Source organism: Hippoglossus hippoglossus, chromosome 8 (genome assembly GCF_009819705.1).
Source record: "Hippoglossus hippoglossus isolate fHipHip1 chromosome 8, fHipHip1.pri, whole genome shotgun sequence".
NCBI lineage: Eukaryota > Metazoa > Chordata > Actinopteri > Pleuronectiformes > Pleuronectidae > Hippoglossus > Hippoglossus hippoglossus.
The window spans coordinates 1,090,826-1,108,571 of NC_047158.1; the positions used below are offsets into that span (position 1 = coordinate 1,090,826).

Here is a 17,746-nt window from a genome sequence, read left to right on the forward strand (position 1 = left end):
AAGTCCTTATTGTATATAACACCACTGCTAACACATCATGGTCTGTCCATGACTTGCAATTGACAGACAGAAGTCTGTTTGCATGTCCCTGCTGGATGAGGTGTCAACCAAACACACACAGGCTTAAAAATAAAGCATTTCTGATGTTTTTCCTTCTTCTTTTCAATAATAAAAGACAATAGCAACAGAGTGGAAATCTATTTGACACATGTTTGACTGTAACGAAAAATGACAAACTCAGATTTCAGTCTGATCTTAATGGCACAGCATACACACTGTGACAATGTGACATCCCCAACAAGATATGTGTGGCTAGACAATAAATTAAGGAACAGATGAGGTATACTGTTGTTGAAAACTCTCAAGTATAACCCAAGAAAAGATAAGATGAGAATTTAGTGTTACACACTCACACACACACACACATGCACTGTTAGGGCTCATCTGTATTGCAGTTTCTGCAGTTAGCCAAGGTCACATCACACTTAATGGCAGGACTCTCTGTCAGAAATCAAATTTGATATGGTTGAAATGGACCTTGAAAACAGGCCCACAAACTCTAAGCACAAACTCAGTCACGTCCTGAGGTATTAGTTTAACACACATCATCCATTCAACCAGCAATACTGACCAACTTGTTCTGTATTGGCCAATTACTTTCCATGTACCATTGGAATTATATTATGACATTATAACATCCTCATTTATCCTGTAAAGAGCAAGATTACAAAGGTTGTTCCACAGTATTATTGAACAAAACAGGCTGTTTTCAATACCAACTAAGGAAGGGTTCAGATTGAAAACATGACAAATTGGTGTCTTCATGTGAATTTAATTTGAAGTTATTATTGGAAAATACAGCTGAGCACCTGACTGACTGGAATTTGTAGTTGAAAATATTCATGTGTCGGTAAATGTAAAGTCGCCCAAGGTTATGCGTGGGGTGCTACTTCGGGTAGCGCACATTAAGATGAGAAATACGGTGTAAATGAGGGCGTTTTGAGTTGAATTTGAAGATTGGGGCTTACGGACAATTGGATGACACCACAGGAGCAGTATGGAGGTATTTTATGTTTTTTAAAGACGTGGTCCCCAGTTATTCAAACTCCAAAAGTGTCTTGTGGACTCAACCCCTCCATTCTTTTTTTTTCTCCTGTCTATTTTTTATTACTTCTTCATTGTTACCCTCTTCACCGTGGGTTTCTCAAACCAATAATATAAACTGCTGTATAGTAAACACAGTACTTAATGACAATCAGAAATAGTTGTGAATGCCTTTCTGAGTCATGAATAAACTTAAGTGAATGAATGAATGAATGAATGAACAAAAAGCCAAATGAGTATCTGACCTGGAGTCCTGGCTGAGTAAGTCTGCCAGTCGCCTAGCAGTGTGGTGTCTGTGTGTTTTCATCCTGCCTCAGTGGTGTTGCTTCTGTCACACCCTGCCTCACATCGCCCCAAACCATCTGTCAACTACATGAGCAGGACACATAAACATCTGGCCAGAACTCGCCCTTTCTATCGCTTCATCCAGTTTCTTCCTCTCTCCCTCTCTCCCTCCTGACCCCCTGCCTCTTATGTTTCTGGGAGATCAAACAGTTAGAGGGTCATGACTGCTTAGTGAACGACTGATCTGTAGATTATATATTGTCTGTTTCTCTCCGTGTCTTTAATTGTTGAAAACTGTGTAGGACTTGTGTCCTTACAAATCCATGGGCATTTATCCTCTGCCTCAGCCACCTCCACTCTTCTGGGCGAACATCCACACGTGTTTGGAACCTGGCTGCAGGAATTTGCCCCTATTCAGCAGCAAGAGCAAACTTAAATGAGGATTACAAATGAGGTATTCATTTCCATAACAGCAGATTGTTGTGGACACATTTCTGTCCAGCTTTTTGTGTCTATATTGTATTTCAGTATTCATGTATATCTCTGTTTATACATTTATTTTTGAAATATTTACCCATTAACAGTAACATAGAACGATACAAAATAGCTTAAATGATACAAAATATGGAGTCAAATATTACACCTTCTATGTTATATGGAAGGTGAAGCCAGCAGAGGTGTATTACACATTCACCAGGGTCCTACCTGACACAGCAAAAGTCTGCTTGGTTAGCGTTTTCAACAGTGACAGTAACTCAGAAACTCAATGGGAGTATACTTGTTCATTCTGCCCTTGAACCCAAGCCGATCTGCTTTTATGTCACATATATGTGCACACCTGCTCAACTGTGAAAATACACAGGCATTACAACTATATATGGTTAGTATGTCAATAAGTGTGTCGGGTCCATATAAGCCCATGGCAGAGCTCATCTAGCAGTATCTTTATGTTGAAATGTACATAGTGCTGAACACTTGAGTAAATAACTATTGGCAAAGTAATCTGTTCAGTTACACGTGGCATTTATTGCACTTCTGTCCGTCCTGGGAGAGGGATCCCTCACATGTGGCTCTCTCTGAGGTTTCTACCTTCTTTTTACCCTGTTAAAAGGGTTTTTGGTAATTTTCCTTTCTCTTGTTAAGGGTAAACGAAAACGAGGATGTCACACCTTGTTAGGTCTATGATTCATTACCTCAGAATAGTATCTCAGTATTTGCATGCACAATGTTGTTTATGAAATATACAACATATAGAAAATATGTATAGGGTGACTCTTTTTATGTGGTCATTGTCCTCTAATCCGGGTTCAAACTAACTGGTTCACATTAACTAGTTCTCATGCTTTGTTGCCTGACCACTATAGGCACATGTGTTTATAGCTGTTAAATGGCCACACTGCAGCGGGGACTAAAGACAGCTTTTTTACAGAGAGATATGTGATGTGAGGGGCAAGTTCTAATCCTGCCTCTTCCACACCTCCAAAAGGCTGGCCAATCACTGCATGGTATGAGCATGATAGTCAAATTTGGCCAAAATAACCCATGCATCTTGAATAAGATTGCGGACTGGCGTGTCTGTATATTTCTGGCAAAATGAAAATAAAAACAAAGGGGAAAAGAGGAGGATTGTGGGCGAGGAAAGAGAAGGGAGTTTGGGGAATGCTGCTCTCATTCACAGTGGCACCTCCTCTTCCTCCTCCTCTTTCTGCTCATTCCCCCACTACACGCAAACACACACACACACACACACACACACACACACACACACACACACACACACACACACAAAGCCATCCATAATTGATGCTAGCTGTAGCTGTAGGCAGACACTGGCAGGCTGGACTTTATAGCGCAGCTGGATGTGCATGGAGGAAAGCAGAGGCGAAATGGTAGAGCAGGTACCTCTGATATTACACACTGTTTTTTCACCATCTCTCTACCCCACTCTATCTCTCTCACCTCATTGTCACTTCTACACTCGCTGTCTTCGTCCACACTGTTTGCGCTGCATGTTGCATGCTCCTTTTGTGGCTGGGTTCTATTATGCATGTGTGCGAGTGTATACAGTATACGTTTAGTATGTGTGGGTTTGAAGGGCTGCATGCTTGCACGCTGCTCTGTCTAGGTGGGTGTTGGTATTAGTGTGTGTGCATGCATCTCTTTCTTTCTACCTCATTCTCTTATCTTCATCTATAACAGAGGCTGAATTTACGCATTAGAGATTTTGAAAATGAGACCAATAAACCCTGCAAGTTGGATGTGGTTTGTTGTGATTGTTCAGCAGTGAGAGAAAGACATTAAGAAATCCTGATCCTTGATATATTCCCATTTTTGCCACTCTGTTTTAAGACGGTACTCAAATACAGTGTGATGCATGTTGAGTAAGTTATATTGCTTTCATCTTGTCACTGTTCACTCAAATAAAAATAATAAAATAGAGGATGAGAGCATCTAAAGTTCTGCTGAAGCTCTAGGATTCAGTAATCTGATCAAGTGTATTTCCTCCAACATTTCAGTCCCCCACACATTCAGTCTTTGTTTTCCTGTCACACAGTCCTTGATTAACTGTTGCAGAGGAGTTTCTGATAGACATACCGTATATGGTTTTGTTGCCAGGGAAATGATGAAATCTGTTTCTTTATCATGTTTGCCTCTATGTTTACCCAGTGGCGTGCCTTCATGGTATAATGAACAGCAATTAAATGATACCAAAATTTAACCGATATCTCTCCTTACATCTGATCTTTTTGTAACTTACAACTCACTTGAGGCAGAGCAGACTGTTGCCTCTGGAAGCTAGCTTCACCTTTAGGCAATGCTACTCATCTTTTCTGTCATTTTGTGGATGAGACCATGTTAACAGTTTATTTTTGACTTTTCGCATTGAGGATACACCCTGGGATCTCTGAGGGGTGTGCTTTTCAAGCTGCCCTTGACTCAGCTTCAGCAGCAGTTGGGAGTAATGCAGCTGCTCTAGTTTAGGGATGGGTGTTCTGCACCTCAGCTTGCCTACGTATAAAAGTCACTCCACACCACTGCTTCAACCTGAACTTAAACTCATCCCTAACCCTAAGCTTGGTAGTAAGCACTATTTTGTCAGTTGAACAGGTTTGATACTACAAGGTGCTACACAGTCTTTGGGTTCTCCAAAGCCTGGTAAAAGCAGCCCATAAACTTACAATCAGAATCACAACTAAATAAAGTAGCCCAACAAAACCAATCCAGCTAGATGCTATCGTTAAATGTTAATGTGTGGTTGTGTGTGTTTAGCAGCTAGTTAGCTTGGCTCGCATTGTTAGCCTTGGTGTGCCGTGTTGCGTGAAGCCAATTTCTGGTTCAGCGGCAGTGTAGTGGCCAGGTGACAAGTGTGTTAACTGTTTACTCTCCCTTTATATACAAACATGCACTATCATGAATGTGAACACACACACACACACACACACACACACACACACACACACACACACACACACACACACACACATAGAGAGTGTGACTTATGCTCATGACATATATAAAGTCTCTTAACATAGCTGAAAGGAGTTGTTGGATGCAACATTAATGTTTCAAATTTCCTATATAAAACCTTTAACTATGACACAGGTATTTACCACCCTGGTAGGTCTATGGCTGTGGCCTACTGTTTCTCTTCAGGTTCAGTCAGTGAGCACAGATTCCAGTATAGAACAACCACAAACCACAAATTACCCTTTCTCTTTGAGTGAGGATAAGACACACAGGATCAAATGTATTACTTTGGGTAGGTGTTTCCTCTGCTTCCAGTGTTTATGCAAAGCTAAGCTAACCATGTCCGCTACATGTTTAGCAAAGCCTTATGATCTCACTCTCAAAAAACATGTGAAATTGTTTTATAAAGCATTTTTTCTGCAGTCCATTGGCAGGTCATAATCACGAATAACCCCAAAGAAACAAGACAATACATACAATAGAACATTTTACACCCCAGCACATTATATCAACATGTGTGAAAGGCAGGGCAAAAAGCAAGGTTTGGACAGTCAGTAGTTCCAGAGTATAAATAAATATTACAGTTTATAACATGGGTTTTTCACTCAACAAAGCAACTATTGAGACCTGGAATAACATGTTTACACATGAGTGATCAAAAGATCAGACTGGTTGAAAAACAAAGGTGATGCAAACATTCATCACAGTTTACAGACTGATTTCCTGCATTGACTCACTATCTACCTACATAGTAATTGCTAAGTTAAAAACTGTGTTATGTATTATTGATGAACTACTGAGAAGAAAGCACAAGTTGTACTAAACAATGTCTCTCAGTGAAGTCACTGACAAATCTGGAATTCTTTCAAACATCTGGTAGAGTTCCACTGAGTTGTGGCTTTTAGAGAGAGCAGATTGAACAAATTCCCCAAAATCTCTCCTGGAAGTCACGTCTGATGGTATCAGAAGGGATATAGTCAATCAAGCAAGGAGGAACAAAGTCATTTAGAATAAAAATACAGGAGACAAAGTTGAGGCGATTGCAGAATTGTCTTAGAAAAACACACGTAAACACTTTTTTTCACATAAACACTCACGCACTTATTCAGAATTAATCCTTGAGTCGCTGTGTGTGTGTGTGTGTGTGTGTGTGTGTGTGTGTGTGTGTGTGTGTGTGTGTGTGTGTGTGTGCAGCACTTACTGCCACGTAAAGCATATTTCAGGCTTCTAAATGTGGTTCTCATTACACAGCAGAGCATTTAGCCAAGACTCACTGTCTGCACCCCCTCTCTTTCCTGCATATGGCTTCATCTCTCTCTCTCTCTCTCTCTCTCTCTCTCTCTCTCTCTCTCTCTCTCTCTCTCTCTGTAATGACTGGGATATAAATGTCCCACAGGAGTAACCTCTCTCACATACACTTAGTGTTTTTGGAATGGGAGCATATTAACTTTCTTTCTTCAACTGTTTTTGCAATTTTTCATGAATCCCAGCCACAGTCAGCTGAAACTGCATCTCTTATTAACAGTCCATCAGTGAAAATCTTTAAAAAACTAAACACAAATATATTAACATACACATGTACTACAAAGATTTGACATGGTACATTCAAGCTTGTCATTCCAGATTTCCTTTCTCTGTGCACAGCACACACTGTGTTAACAGGATAATGTAATAGTCAACTGTTGGTGTATGAAGTGTGGTAGGCAGGGCAATGGTGATGTTGTGATGAAAAACAGCATTGACATCATCTTGGTCTACGACTGTCATGAATTTCATGGAATACCATCCATGTTGTCAAGGCAATTCACTTTGACTTAAAAATGTCAGTCAGCCAGTGATGCAAGAGAAAAAATCAGGGGATAAGTCATTCATTCTCTGGGAATGAAAAATGTCATGCCAGTGTGAATCTATTCAGATTTTGTGGTGATATTTCCCAACAACATTACCTTGTTTAGTGTCCTGACACTAGCAAGAAGAAACGGCAATACCATAAGATTGAATTTTTGAAAAACAATCTAAAGGAATGTTCAGTTGGGGAAAACAAGACATAAGCAATACTTCATACTGATGGAATGTTGACGTGATCTAAATTAAAAAGTACATCTGTTTGTTCATACAGGGTAACCAGGACACACCGGCACCCCCGGACTCATCCATGGCCCAGGCTTACCCATCAGCCCAGTTTGCCCCTGCACCCCAGAACGGCATTCCAGCTGAATTCACAGCTTCACACCCCCATCCACATCCACACTCCCACCCACATCCACACCAGCACCCAGCAGCACCACCGGACTATACTGGGGTCCAGGCCTCCATTAGTGAGCATCCGCTCAACATGTACCAGTCCTCGCAGAGCCACAGTGATCAGGGCGGGTCAGAGTCCAGCAGCCAGACGGTCACAGGCACAGCTACAGTAAGACATTATGAGATGCACTGTTGTTTCAGTTTGTAATGATCCAAGATTTGAATTATTATTTCTTTTGAACAATCTTTTTTTTAAACATGTGGAATAGTGTGGAAAGCCTAAAGAAAAGAAAACACATTGAGGTAATTCAGCAGTTTGTATTATTATATTATAATTTTTTTTTCCTTTTATGTATAGTTTTGAATAAATAAAATCAATAGATACTAATCAATGGAGGGTGTAGTTAAATAGGAAGAAAAAGGTCCAAACTTGGAAGAGCCAATAGTCTTGAGCTACACTCTACCCTTCCCACTTGCTCAAACCCTATACAGATCAGGCGGAAATCAAGCAAGTTAATGTGCAGCTAATGGGTCAGTTTGTAAAAATTGATTTTTGAACTTCTAAGTTATTTATAGTTGTGTGTTTTGAAAAGCAAGAAAGCATAAATGGAAATCTGTGGGCTATATCAATGGACACAACAAGTTTTGTGGTGTAAGTCAGAATCTTCAGGGGTGCAGTGCTCCGTCTTGATCAAGTAAATGGTAATTGGGCTGTATTTATATACCACTTTTCTAGTCTTGATGACCACTCAAAGGGCTGACCCATTCACACACACAGTGCATCTACAGGCAGCACCTTTTCTATGAGAGAACAGCACAGCTCCCTTAGCGATAGCTGTGGCGTGTAGACTCATCAGACTTTATCGTGAGTTGGAGTAATGGGTTTGTAATTCTGGAACTTGAATGGGGTTGTAGGACCATGGCATGACCAGGAGGCATAGCACCCGATCAAAAGAGTAATTGGAGCAAATGCATCCCCATTATTTAACTAGGGGGAGCACAGTTGTTGTTGTGCTATCTAACCTCTACCAACCCAAATAATCCACCAAAGTGTTTGTTTGTACTGTACAAATTACTCCAGATACAAAAATACACTACAGCATTTGTGTGAGGTCATTAAGAGTCACATGAATGGTATTTTAGTTATTATTTGTATGCCACACCAGCGACATCGAGTGGCTGCAGGCATTACGTTTTCCGGTTGTCCGGCCATCCAGACGTCCGTATGTACGTTTATTAATCTTCAGAGCACCTCAGTGGTCACAGACCTCATATGAGTCGACAAGAAAATGTGTAGACTGAAACTGCCGAACTGAAATGGCTTACGGAGGTATACAAAGGCATTGCAGTACTTCTAGTATATTTTGTGAATATCAGAGAGACACTACATCACAATTTAGTTGTGCAATCCTGTGTTGCATAATGGTAATTACATTGAATCTTGAATGCCCAATTTAAAACCCATGTTCATCCAATTATACCCAGATCACCAGTTAACAGGAAGATTACCCTGTCGATGGTGAGCTCCACTCTAAGGCCCTCACAGTCCCCACAGTTGTGTTTTTGTTCAACTGTATAGCACAATCAGAAAACAAGATCCTACAGTATTATTTTATGTGGTTATCCCTCTAGTACTCCAGCTGTCGACGAGTAAATTGTCGATGTTACCAGGGACCATTTTTAAGTTACAGTTCTAATAGAATTCATATGACTTTTAATGCTGCATAGACAAGTGCAGCCTTGCAGGCAACAAATATCCTGCTTGTCATTTTGTCTTCTGTGAACGGATAACTCAGTTCATTTTCATACATATTTATGAGACCATTGGCCTTAAGTGTCAAAAAGATGTTTATTATTTTACATAGTAATATTGTGTTCTCTCAGCACTGCAAAAGTTATTTATTGAGTTTTTTCTTTCTCAACTGGACTTCAAGACTTAATTCACACATGAAATATTGAGCTAAACTAAGATTATGCTAATAAAAGTTAAATATATTAACTAGAAGTCCATATGTAGCAAATATCACTCTGATCAGACATAATGTTTGATCAGTGATGAATGATTTGATAATACTGAGAAATTAATTAATGATTTTAAGACCATAATAAGTTTTTTATTATACATTTTTTGTTACATGTAAATCAAGACAAGATATGAAGGAGAAAGCATTTCTTTAATATTTCTTGATAGAAGATCAAATGTAGTGTGTTACATAAAAATCATGTTGATTATTTCCTATTAAATCAATATACAATATTTTATTTGTGTCTTTGTACAAGAAAATGTATTTTTACTGCCTATTTTCCCTGTGTTTTTAAGATTCACTGTAAATAAATAGTTGCTCACAGGTGTGTGCAGGTACTCCATTCAGGCTTCAGATGCTCATGACATCCTCCATCCTGAGAAGCAAAACCCATTGTAGCTCTGCAAACATCCCATGCACCAGTTGCTCCTGCTTGTTAAGCTTATTGCTGTGCGCACACAGTAATAAGTGAGGGTTCCCTAAATGAAAACATCAGCATTGTTGCACTCTCATCTTCAACATGTTGATAAGACTCCAAGAGAACACTGTAAGGTTCGTTGAGTTATACTTGGATATCAACCTTCAACTATAAAAGTGAGGGGAACATCCCCCTATATCAGACTAAGATCTCACCAACTGTTGCCACTGATACAAAGGATTGGGGATGTTCACAAATAACAGTTTAACTGGTTAACTGACAATACTCATTTGAAGTCAGAGTCTTCTTAAGCCAGTGGCTCTGACTTTGACTCAAAGATGAACTGAATAAATGTTGGTGGTCAAAGGTCAAAGGTCAAAAGGTCACAGTTTTTTCAGGAGTTTTTTAACTCCATAGCACTTCAAGGTCAAGGTCACTATGGCCTTGACCTTTTCTGCCTTGTAAATGCAATATTCTTTAACATTTGGAACAAACATTCACTTGGGCTTGGATTGCATCTTGTTTTCCCAAGATCAAGGGTTAGGGTTATATTAATGTTTTGGTCACACATAGTATAAACAGATATTCCTTTTATTAGTTTTCTTTTTTTAAGACAAGTGAAAATGCACAACTTATCTAAAGCTATTCAGATCTTTGCAAAGACTAATAATAAACACATACTATCATAAATGTACAAAAAATGTAAGCAGTGAGTCAAGCACTGAGTAGTTTAAAATAACAGCTCACCTTAAGTCTCTGTGTGACATTACAGACCACAACAAACAGGATTCCTTCTCAGTAGTTCCAATGTTTTCAAACTGAGAAACAGTCTGTTCCCATTCTACAACACAGTGGTAGAACTTGTTCCAACATAAAAAAAAACTTTTCTTTAGAGTAAAACATGGAGAAATAGTCATAGACATGTTGAACTACCGCAAATGTCTGAACTAGTGTGTTTCTGCAATTTTCCAAAAATATACAAAGTTACTGTAAATTACCTTTTGCATCATGCACTACTTCGATAATGCCATGCAAATTGCAGTAACTGACTTTAAATATATTTATGGTATATTCACTTTGTATTTTATGGTATTTAACTGTAAAAATACAACAAAAAAGGTTAACAGTGTAAATATGATTTTAAAACAGTCATGTAATTTACCTCACAAAACAGACACATTCAATTGTGCAGTAATACAGACACATATTGAAATACATGAAAAAAAACAACAATGCTTTGACTATTAATTCAGCCACTTGTCATGGGCTGAAGACCAAAGTTCAGTCAAGATTCTGTCTATCATAAGTGGAATGAGGGAGTAAAAAGAGAGTGTCATTTTGAAAAGGAAAAGGATCAGACAGTTCAAACCCTGTCTTCATGTGATGCAGTCGTGGAAAAAAAAGATCAATCAGTCATTGACAACGAGTGCTATTTCTAGTTTCACATTTCTAGTTATTCTTATTCTGCCTTATCAGAGATGCAGGCCTTGTTTATGTGCTGGGTACTGAGTGTTGTACATTTATTTCTTTACTGCAAGTTATTCTACCAGAGGAAAGAGTGAGGCAACAAAGCATGTTGGCAGCAAGATGAAGGCATACTGTACATCTGGAAGTCTCATTAGTTCTCCTGCACACCCAGTCTGTCTCCTGCACTGCTTTCCCCCACATCATCAAACCTTCTTCTCTCTACTTTATTTGCTCTCTTCCTTTTCTCAGCCACGTGCCTCTCTGCATCTGGGACACTGTGATTCTCTTGCTCCACCAAGCTTCAGCTGTTTGTGCCAACAATGAATCTCAGCCCCAAAACACCATGATGACAGATGATTCTGACATCATTTCAGGATCTTATAGGCAATACACTTATTTGACATCCACATGGCACATTACTGATTTTTAATTTATCCTATGCCTTACAGGATAAAATACAATTATTAAATGTAATGATGGATGACATGATGTATTTTCACAATTATTCTGTGGTTTTCAAACATAACTGTGGCATTTAAAATTGGCCTTATTTTGTATTATTTTGTATGACTCAAAATATATAACAGCCACTGATGACTCTTAAAGGCTGGATATTTCCCTTGCTATATTCGCAAACAGTTGCAGTTGTTTGTGTCTTTGATTCCACAAGATGTAGGAAACTTTCCTTTGATATTCTGCTCCATATTTGCATGACTGCATTACAACATTTCTGCAGATATGTCAGCTTTATATTATTAATATGCCAATCTCCTGTTCGACCACATCCCAAAGGTTCTACTGGATTCACATCTGGTGACTAGGGGGTCAGTGAAATTTCCTGAACTCACTGGCATGTACCAGTTTGAGATGACTTTTAACTTTGTGATATGGAACATAGGTCTAATTGACTGTAGCTCCCAGTATTGTTTTCACTTTGATTAGTATTTCTAACACTGCATGGCCTGATTCTGTGGGCCAATCAACTGGCCAGGCCATGGTAGTTGTCATGATGTTATTCGACTACTTAATGCTACATTGCTTTTCTAGACGAATACTGTGTCACATTTCAGATACTTCCTTTAGTACCCGGCAAAATACTATTGTATACAGTTTACAGCTACAATGTTTTGTGCCTGGAGGTGGAAATAGGCAGCACTCTCAGTAGCATGTGTGTGCTGGAAGGATGACCTCATCTGACCAGAGTGTTTATAGAACAACGTCAGCCTCATTTCCCCTGACTGTTAGCCCCACGTTGTGTGTGTTGAGAGAAGTAGGGGGTTAAGAGAAAGAAAAATAGATATTTTGAAACTTCCAATCAAGAAGCACATCATGTGTTCTGTACTGTATGTTAAAGTGCATCATATATTCAATTCAATACAATTCTATTTGTATAGCACCATTCACAACTATCCCAAGGAACGTAACCTAGTAAGGTCAAAATGTTAAAAAATTATAAGGACATCCAACAGTTGGCGACTGTGGAGAAATAAAAAATCATTTTAAACAGGAAGAAACCTCTAGCAGAATCAGACTCATACCCCCAACCATCTGCCTCGAATGGTTGGGGTATGGAAAATGGGGATGAATGGAGAGATGGGTGAAAAAGAGGGGAGAGAAGGGGGGGTGGGGGGGCAGGAACCAAGAGAGAGCAGAGAGAGAGAGAAGAGCTCAGTGCATGATGGGAGTTCCCCCAGCAGTCTAGACCTATTTCACCATAACTAAGGGATGGTTCAGGACTCACCTGACCCAGCCCTAACTATAGGCTTTATCAAAAAGGAACGTTTTAAGTTTAACCTTAAAGGTAGAGATGGTGTCTGCCTCCTGAACCCAGAGTGGGAGCTGGTTCCACAGGAGAGGAGCCTGGTTAGCTGAAGGCTCTACCTCCCATTCTACTCTTACAGACTCTTGGAACCACAGGAGAGCCTGTGTTTTGGGAACGAAGTGATCTATTTGGACAATACAGTCTTATGAGCTGGCATGGCTTGAATTTTAAGGGCATCGTATGTGAGCAGCATGATTTGAATTTTAAGAATCCTTTCTAAGTCACGATATTGTGCAGGTGAAAGAAGGCTGACCTATAGAGACTTATTTTGTGACCAGGACATTGTCAAATGACATTTCCTGGTCCAACATAACTTCAAGTCATTCCTCAAACCTGTCATTGGCTAGTGTGGGAGTAAAAATCAGAGGCATTATCTCCTTAAATTGTTTTAACTGTATTATATTATAAAAGTATATCTATTATTTGAAGTATTTTAATTTCCGTCAAAGTAAATTCTTGATGACATCAATCCTAACACATAAGTAATTTGTCAATGTATATACACGCTTCAGGTTGTGATAGTCCAGTAGGATGGGTAAGGCCGGGAAAAAAGCTTTTTTGAACAATGCATGACGTCGTTTTCTGACCTCATTGTGATTTTATTCTAACGTAACTTATCACATTATATATGAAATATAATACGAGATATCATATATCGATGTGTTTGGATTTTGTGTGAACAAACACACAAACACTGCTTGTGCATAGGGTAATTATTATTCACATTTCTAAATAATAAAGTCTTAGGGCCTGATCGACTAAACGTTAGTACGCGCAAACCTTTAATAACTAAACCGCAAAATGACATGCAAGCGGATCTACTAATGGTGCACACTGAGGATTGCGTGCAGAATAACACACGCTGTCCATTTAGTATGTTTGCCTTAATGAAGATGCAATATCGGGCGTTTCTACCCGAGTTCGCAAAATATTGGGAGGAGTAGATACAAACACTTTAATTTAGCACACGCATTGTGATTTACAAAGCCTGAAAATAATTGCAGGGATTGTGACTGCGTCCATATTTAATATGTTAGAGAGGTAGGTCGGCACAGCGTTACACACAGATGGCAGCAGCCAAACAAAACTGAGCATTCACAGAATAGAATAAAGAATAGAATATGTACCTCAAGCCTAAAGAAAAATTAACATTAACATTCATTATGTCTTCCTATTTCCCTCTTTTTGCCAACATTACATTTTTAACTGAGGGTTTTCTTTTTCGCAAGTTACGCTTGTCTCCAGTGCGTTCATCTCGCCCAAGTGTCGTGCCTGAGCGCTCGTGCCACAGAAGGTGAACTGCCCTGCTGCTCAATATTGGTCAGAGGCATCTCTTCCACCGGCCCCCCCACCTGTTTTATTTGCAGAGGTTTTATTATGAGCTATTTTGTCTTTTGTTCTTCTTCTTATGTCCTGCCATCTTCTCTTGATTTCATCGGTTGTTCTTTTGTTTTACCCACAGCATTTACTTTCTGGCAGATACTCTCCCATATCGCGTTTCTTTGAGTTGTATGAATATTTCTTTGCTGTGGCTCAACAACATGTTTGTTTGCCTCTTCCACTAACACCTCCAATTCCATAGCATTAAAGTTCGCTTTGGGCTTGCGGTCACTCTGCTCTCTGTAATGCTCCATGGCGGAAACCAATAACGCACGCAAAATACTACTGCTTCTACCATGTTTGCACCTGTTATCATTTACACAATTATTTTTAGGAGATCACCCGGTAAACGCCCAACAACCAAAAATGCAATCTGTTATAATGCACATGCAATTTAGCACTCTTTATTTGGGATCTTAGTAGATCAGGCCCATAAAGTATATTAACAATTATACATAAATAAATTGTATTTCACTGATACTGACATGTTTAAAATGATACATCCCGAGTTAATCCCAAATAGTAACCAGTCCATTCATTCAGGGCAACTGTGTTGTGTAGCAATGTTACTCTTTCCATCCTAAGTAGGAGAGTCCATACCATTATTGTGCTTGTGTTATCATCAGGAATGCCTACAGAAAATTCTGTAACATCTGGCACAAACATTCAGTGGAACTTAAGGATCAACTAATATGAAATTTGGTGGTCACATGTCAAGGTTACTGTTAGCTCAAAACACAATAATTCATATGCTAAGTAGAATGAAACACACATTTTCTTTGTCTTTCCTTATAATTTGACAGGTTGCTGAAGGGAAACTGTGAAGCAGTGATTCTAGTTTCTTTCTCTTTCTAGAATAAAGAATAACTAAATTCTGACAAAACTCTAAACATCAAATATTTTCCAAAAGCCTTTTTACTATTATCTCTTCAGGTTACATTTAATTGTCTTCCCTCCTTCTCTGGGAACATGAATGTTAGCAAAATTTCCAGAATCTCGGAAACCACTACACATTCAGCCTCGCCTCAACTCACATATTGGTTCCTGATGTCAAAAGCGATGAGATGAGAAGCTTTGTGTCACTGTTTGTTTTATTTTTTACTCCTCGTGTAGGTGGATGTCACCACTGACGTGGAGCCATGCACAGATGGCTGTCACTGCGTGTGTGCACTTCTTTCCGTATGTGCCCCTGTATACCTCAGCATTGCATGGAAGAGTTACAGTCTGTCGGCCGTATGCAGCTTTTTTTCGAGCTCACACACCCACACAAATACACACACATATACACACACACAGCAGGCTGTATTTTTAGCTGACTTGGAGCCTGGTAATCGTGTGAGCAAGAGAAAGAGAGAAGGAGCAGGGAAGAGTAGAAAACATTGTCTTTCTGGTCCTCTTACACATGCTTATTGCAGCTTCCTTGCTAACATTTCGTGCCAGTTTTGGGGGTTTTCAGTCAATTGAATTATAGCCTCTCTAATGTTATTGTACCATCACTATATTAACAAACCAGCAAGAGTTTTTCCTTCAATAATCATATGTTTTGAAAAAGCAGCTCTGATGCCGTCCAAAGGACACTTCAACACTTTGTGTAACACTCACACACAAACAGACACACACACAAGCACACACAGAATAACAGGAGACTGTTGAATCCTCTCTTGTGTTTAACAGCCATCGATCTCACTCACACTGAGAGCTAAAGGACAAACACAGACTGCTGCTGTGACCCTGTATGTGTGCAGGAGCATCCATCATGTTTGGGTGTTTGCAGAATTCCTTCAGGTTTTGACTTGTTTCTTGATTTTGTCTCATGAACCATATATAACTTGTAGCTACTAATTCATGGGCTCTATGCATTAGGCCTCACCTCAGCTTTTTGATTCCTTTTAATACTGTCTCACAATAAAGTTGTTTGGTGAGTGATTAATGTGAGAACTGTCCGGAAATGAACTGCCAACCTATCACCCCACCCACCCTTTAACATACACCTGCATGTTATGCAGGCAGGTCTCAGACCAGGCAGTGGAACTGTGCTGTGACCGGATTCAGGATTGTAACCATTATCATTAAAAGGGACATTTGTTAAGATGCTCAGCTTTTGGAGACAGTTTAATGCCCAGGGGCCTCATTTATAGAACTAAAAATGGTGTACACAAAAAAAGATTCCGATTTATAAAACCGTGCACACGTACAGCTGAAAGCAATGTTCCCTTTATAAATCACAGTCCACCTGGAAACATGCATACGTGGATCTGCCATATATCCCTCCCCCTGCACGCCAACATTCAACCATAAATGGTCAATACAAAGCACCTTATGAATATTTAATTATCCTGCTGACCAATGGGTTCCTACTGTGAGTCACGGCATCAAGCGATGAGAAGAACAAGCACAACTCTCTGACACTGACATCGAGGTCATTGTTAGTGAGGTGGAGGTGAAGAAAGACATATTGTTTGGTGGCCACAGCAGTGATGTTATTAATAAATAAAATACACTGATACACTGCTGCTGCTGCTGCAGATAAAACAGTGAGTGAGAGTGAGGACGATAGAAAGAACGGTGCCTGAAATAAGAAAAGATCAAATTCAAAGGTGGAGCCAAAAAAATATTTCTTCACACTGTCAGAATGTGAGCGAACTTGTTCACCTGTACATATTTTTATTGAACTGCACTATACACATTCTATAGAATTTAACATAATTATATTTATAAGTTGATTAAAAGAGGCTCTACATAGAAAGGTAAATAGTATACAGTGTTAATCATACCACACACAAACCTGTAGGCTAATAAACCAGAGTGGTGAGAACTTGTGTTTGTACTGGGATGGTTCAGTTCCATCGGGTCAGTCTGTGTAATACTGGACTCAGTTCAGCAAAAAGATCCAAGATCCCAGATCTATAGAATCTATATCAGCTGATTAGTCATCATCATGGGACCAAAAATCGATGTGATCACTGAACACTTGTTTCCTCTAAATCCTTCAGTGTCACGGCAGTATTTATATATAAATAGAGATATATAAATATATATATTAAAAGCAGATTGGACAGATTACTTCACATGTGGGATCCTAACCTCCACTCTGGGATATTTTTTGGAATAGTTTTTCTTTATTTTTTGTGAGTGATCTCCAGTGCGCTCTGTGCGCCTGTTGGCACAGTCACGTTCACTGCAGAGATTTTACACACACTCGTCCTTGATGATTCACACAGTGTTAGAAGATATTATTAAAAACTATTAATGACTCGGCTCTGCAACTCCACTGTTTAATGGAATCTGAACATAATTTGAACTGTTTTGTCACGCTGGCACAAATAACGCTGTTGGTTTTAATGTTATTGATAAAGTGGATCAATAATCTGCTTCAGTTCACCTCCTCACATCTGCATCGTCATTTTCCCATCTCCAAAATGTTCGCACACGTGAGTGAGAGTTAGCGTGGAAGTGCGCACATTCTCCCGTCAAGTTTGTTTTTATAGATCCCAAAGTTTGCCTGAGAAATGGCGTATGCAAGTTTCAGGCCCC

General features: G+C 39.4%; 1 protein-coding gene across 20 annotated transcripts in view; it reads left to right on the plus strand.

Moving 5' to 3' along the window:
- rbfox1 (RNA binding fox-1 homolog 1) overlaps positions 1-17,746 on the plus strand; it is a 108,305-nt gene that overhangs the window by 55,083 nt on the left and 35,476 nt on the right. For 14 of the 20 annotated variants that reach the window (XR_004614807.1, XR_004614809.1, XR_004614806.1 and 11 more), the window contains exon 2: positions 6,977-7,270. The exons of 2 other annotated variants lie outside the window; for them this stretch is intronic. Coding sequence is in view for 14 of the 18 variants with exons in the window: in XM_034594520.1 (XP_034450411.1) it covers positions 6,977-7,270 (294 nt within the window). In the remaining 4 variants the exon portion in view is untranslated. Of the gene's footprint in view, positions 1-3,149; positions 3,288-6,976; positions 7,271-17,746 lie in introns of those variants that run through there. 4 more of the 20 variants (XM_034594524.1, XM_034594526.1, XM_034594525.1 and 1 more) reach the window with 4 other exon arrangements.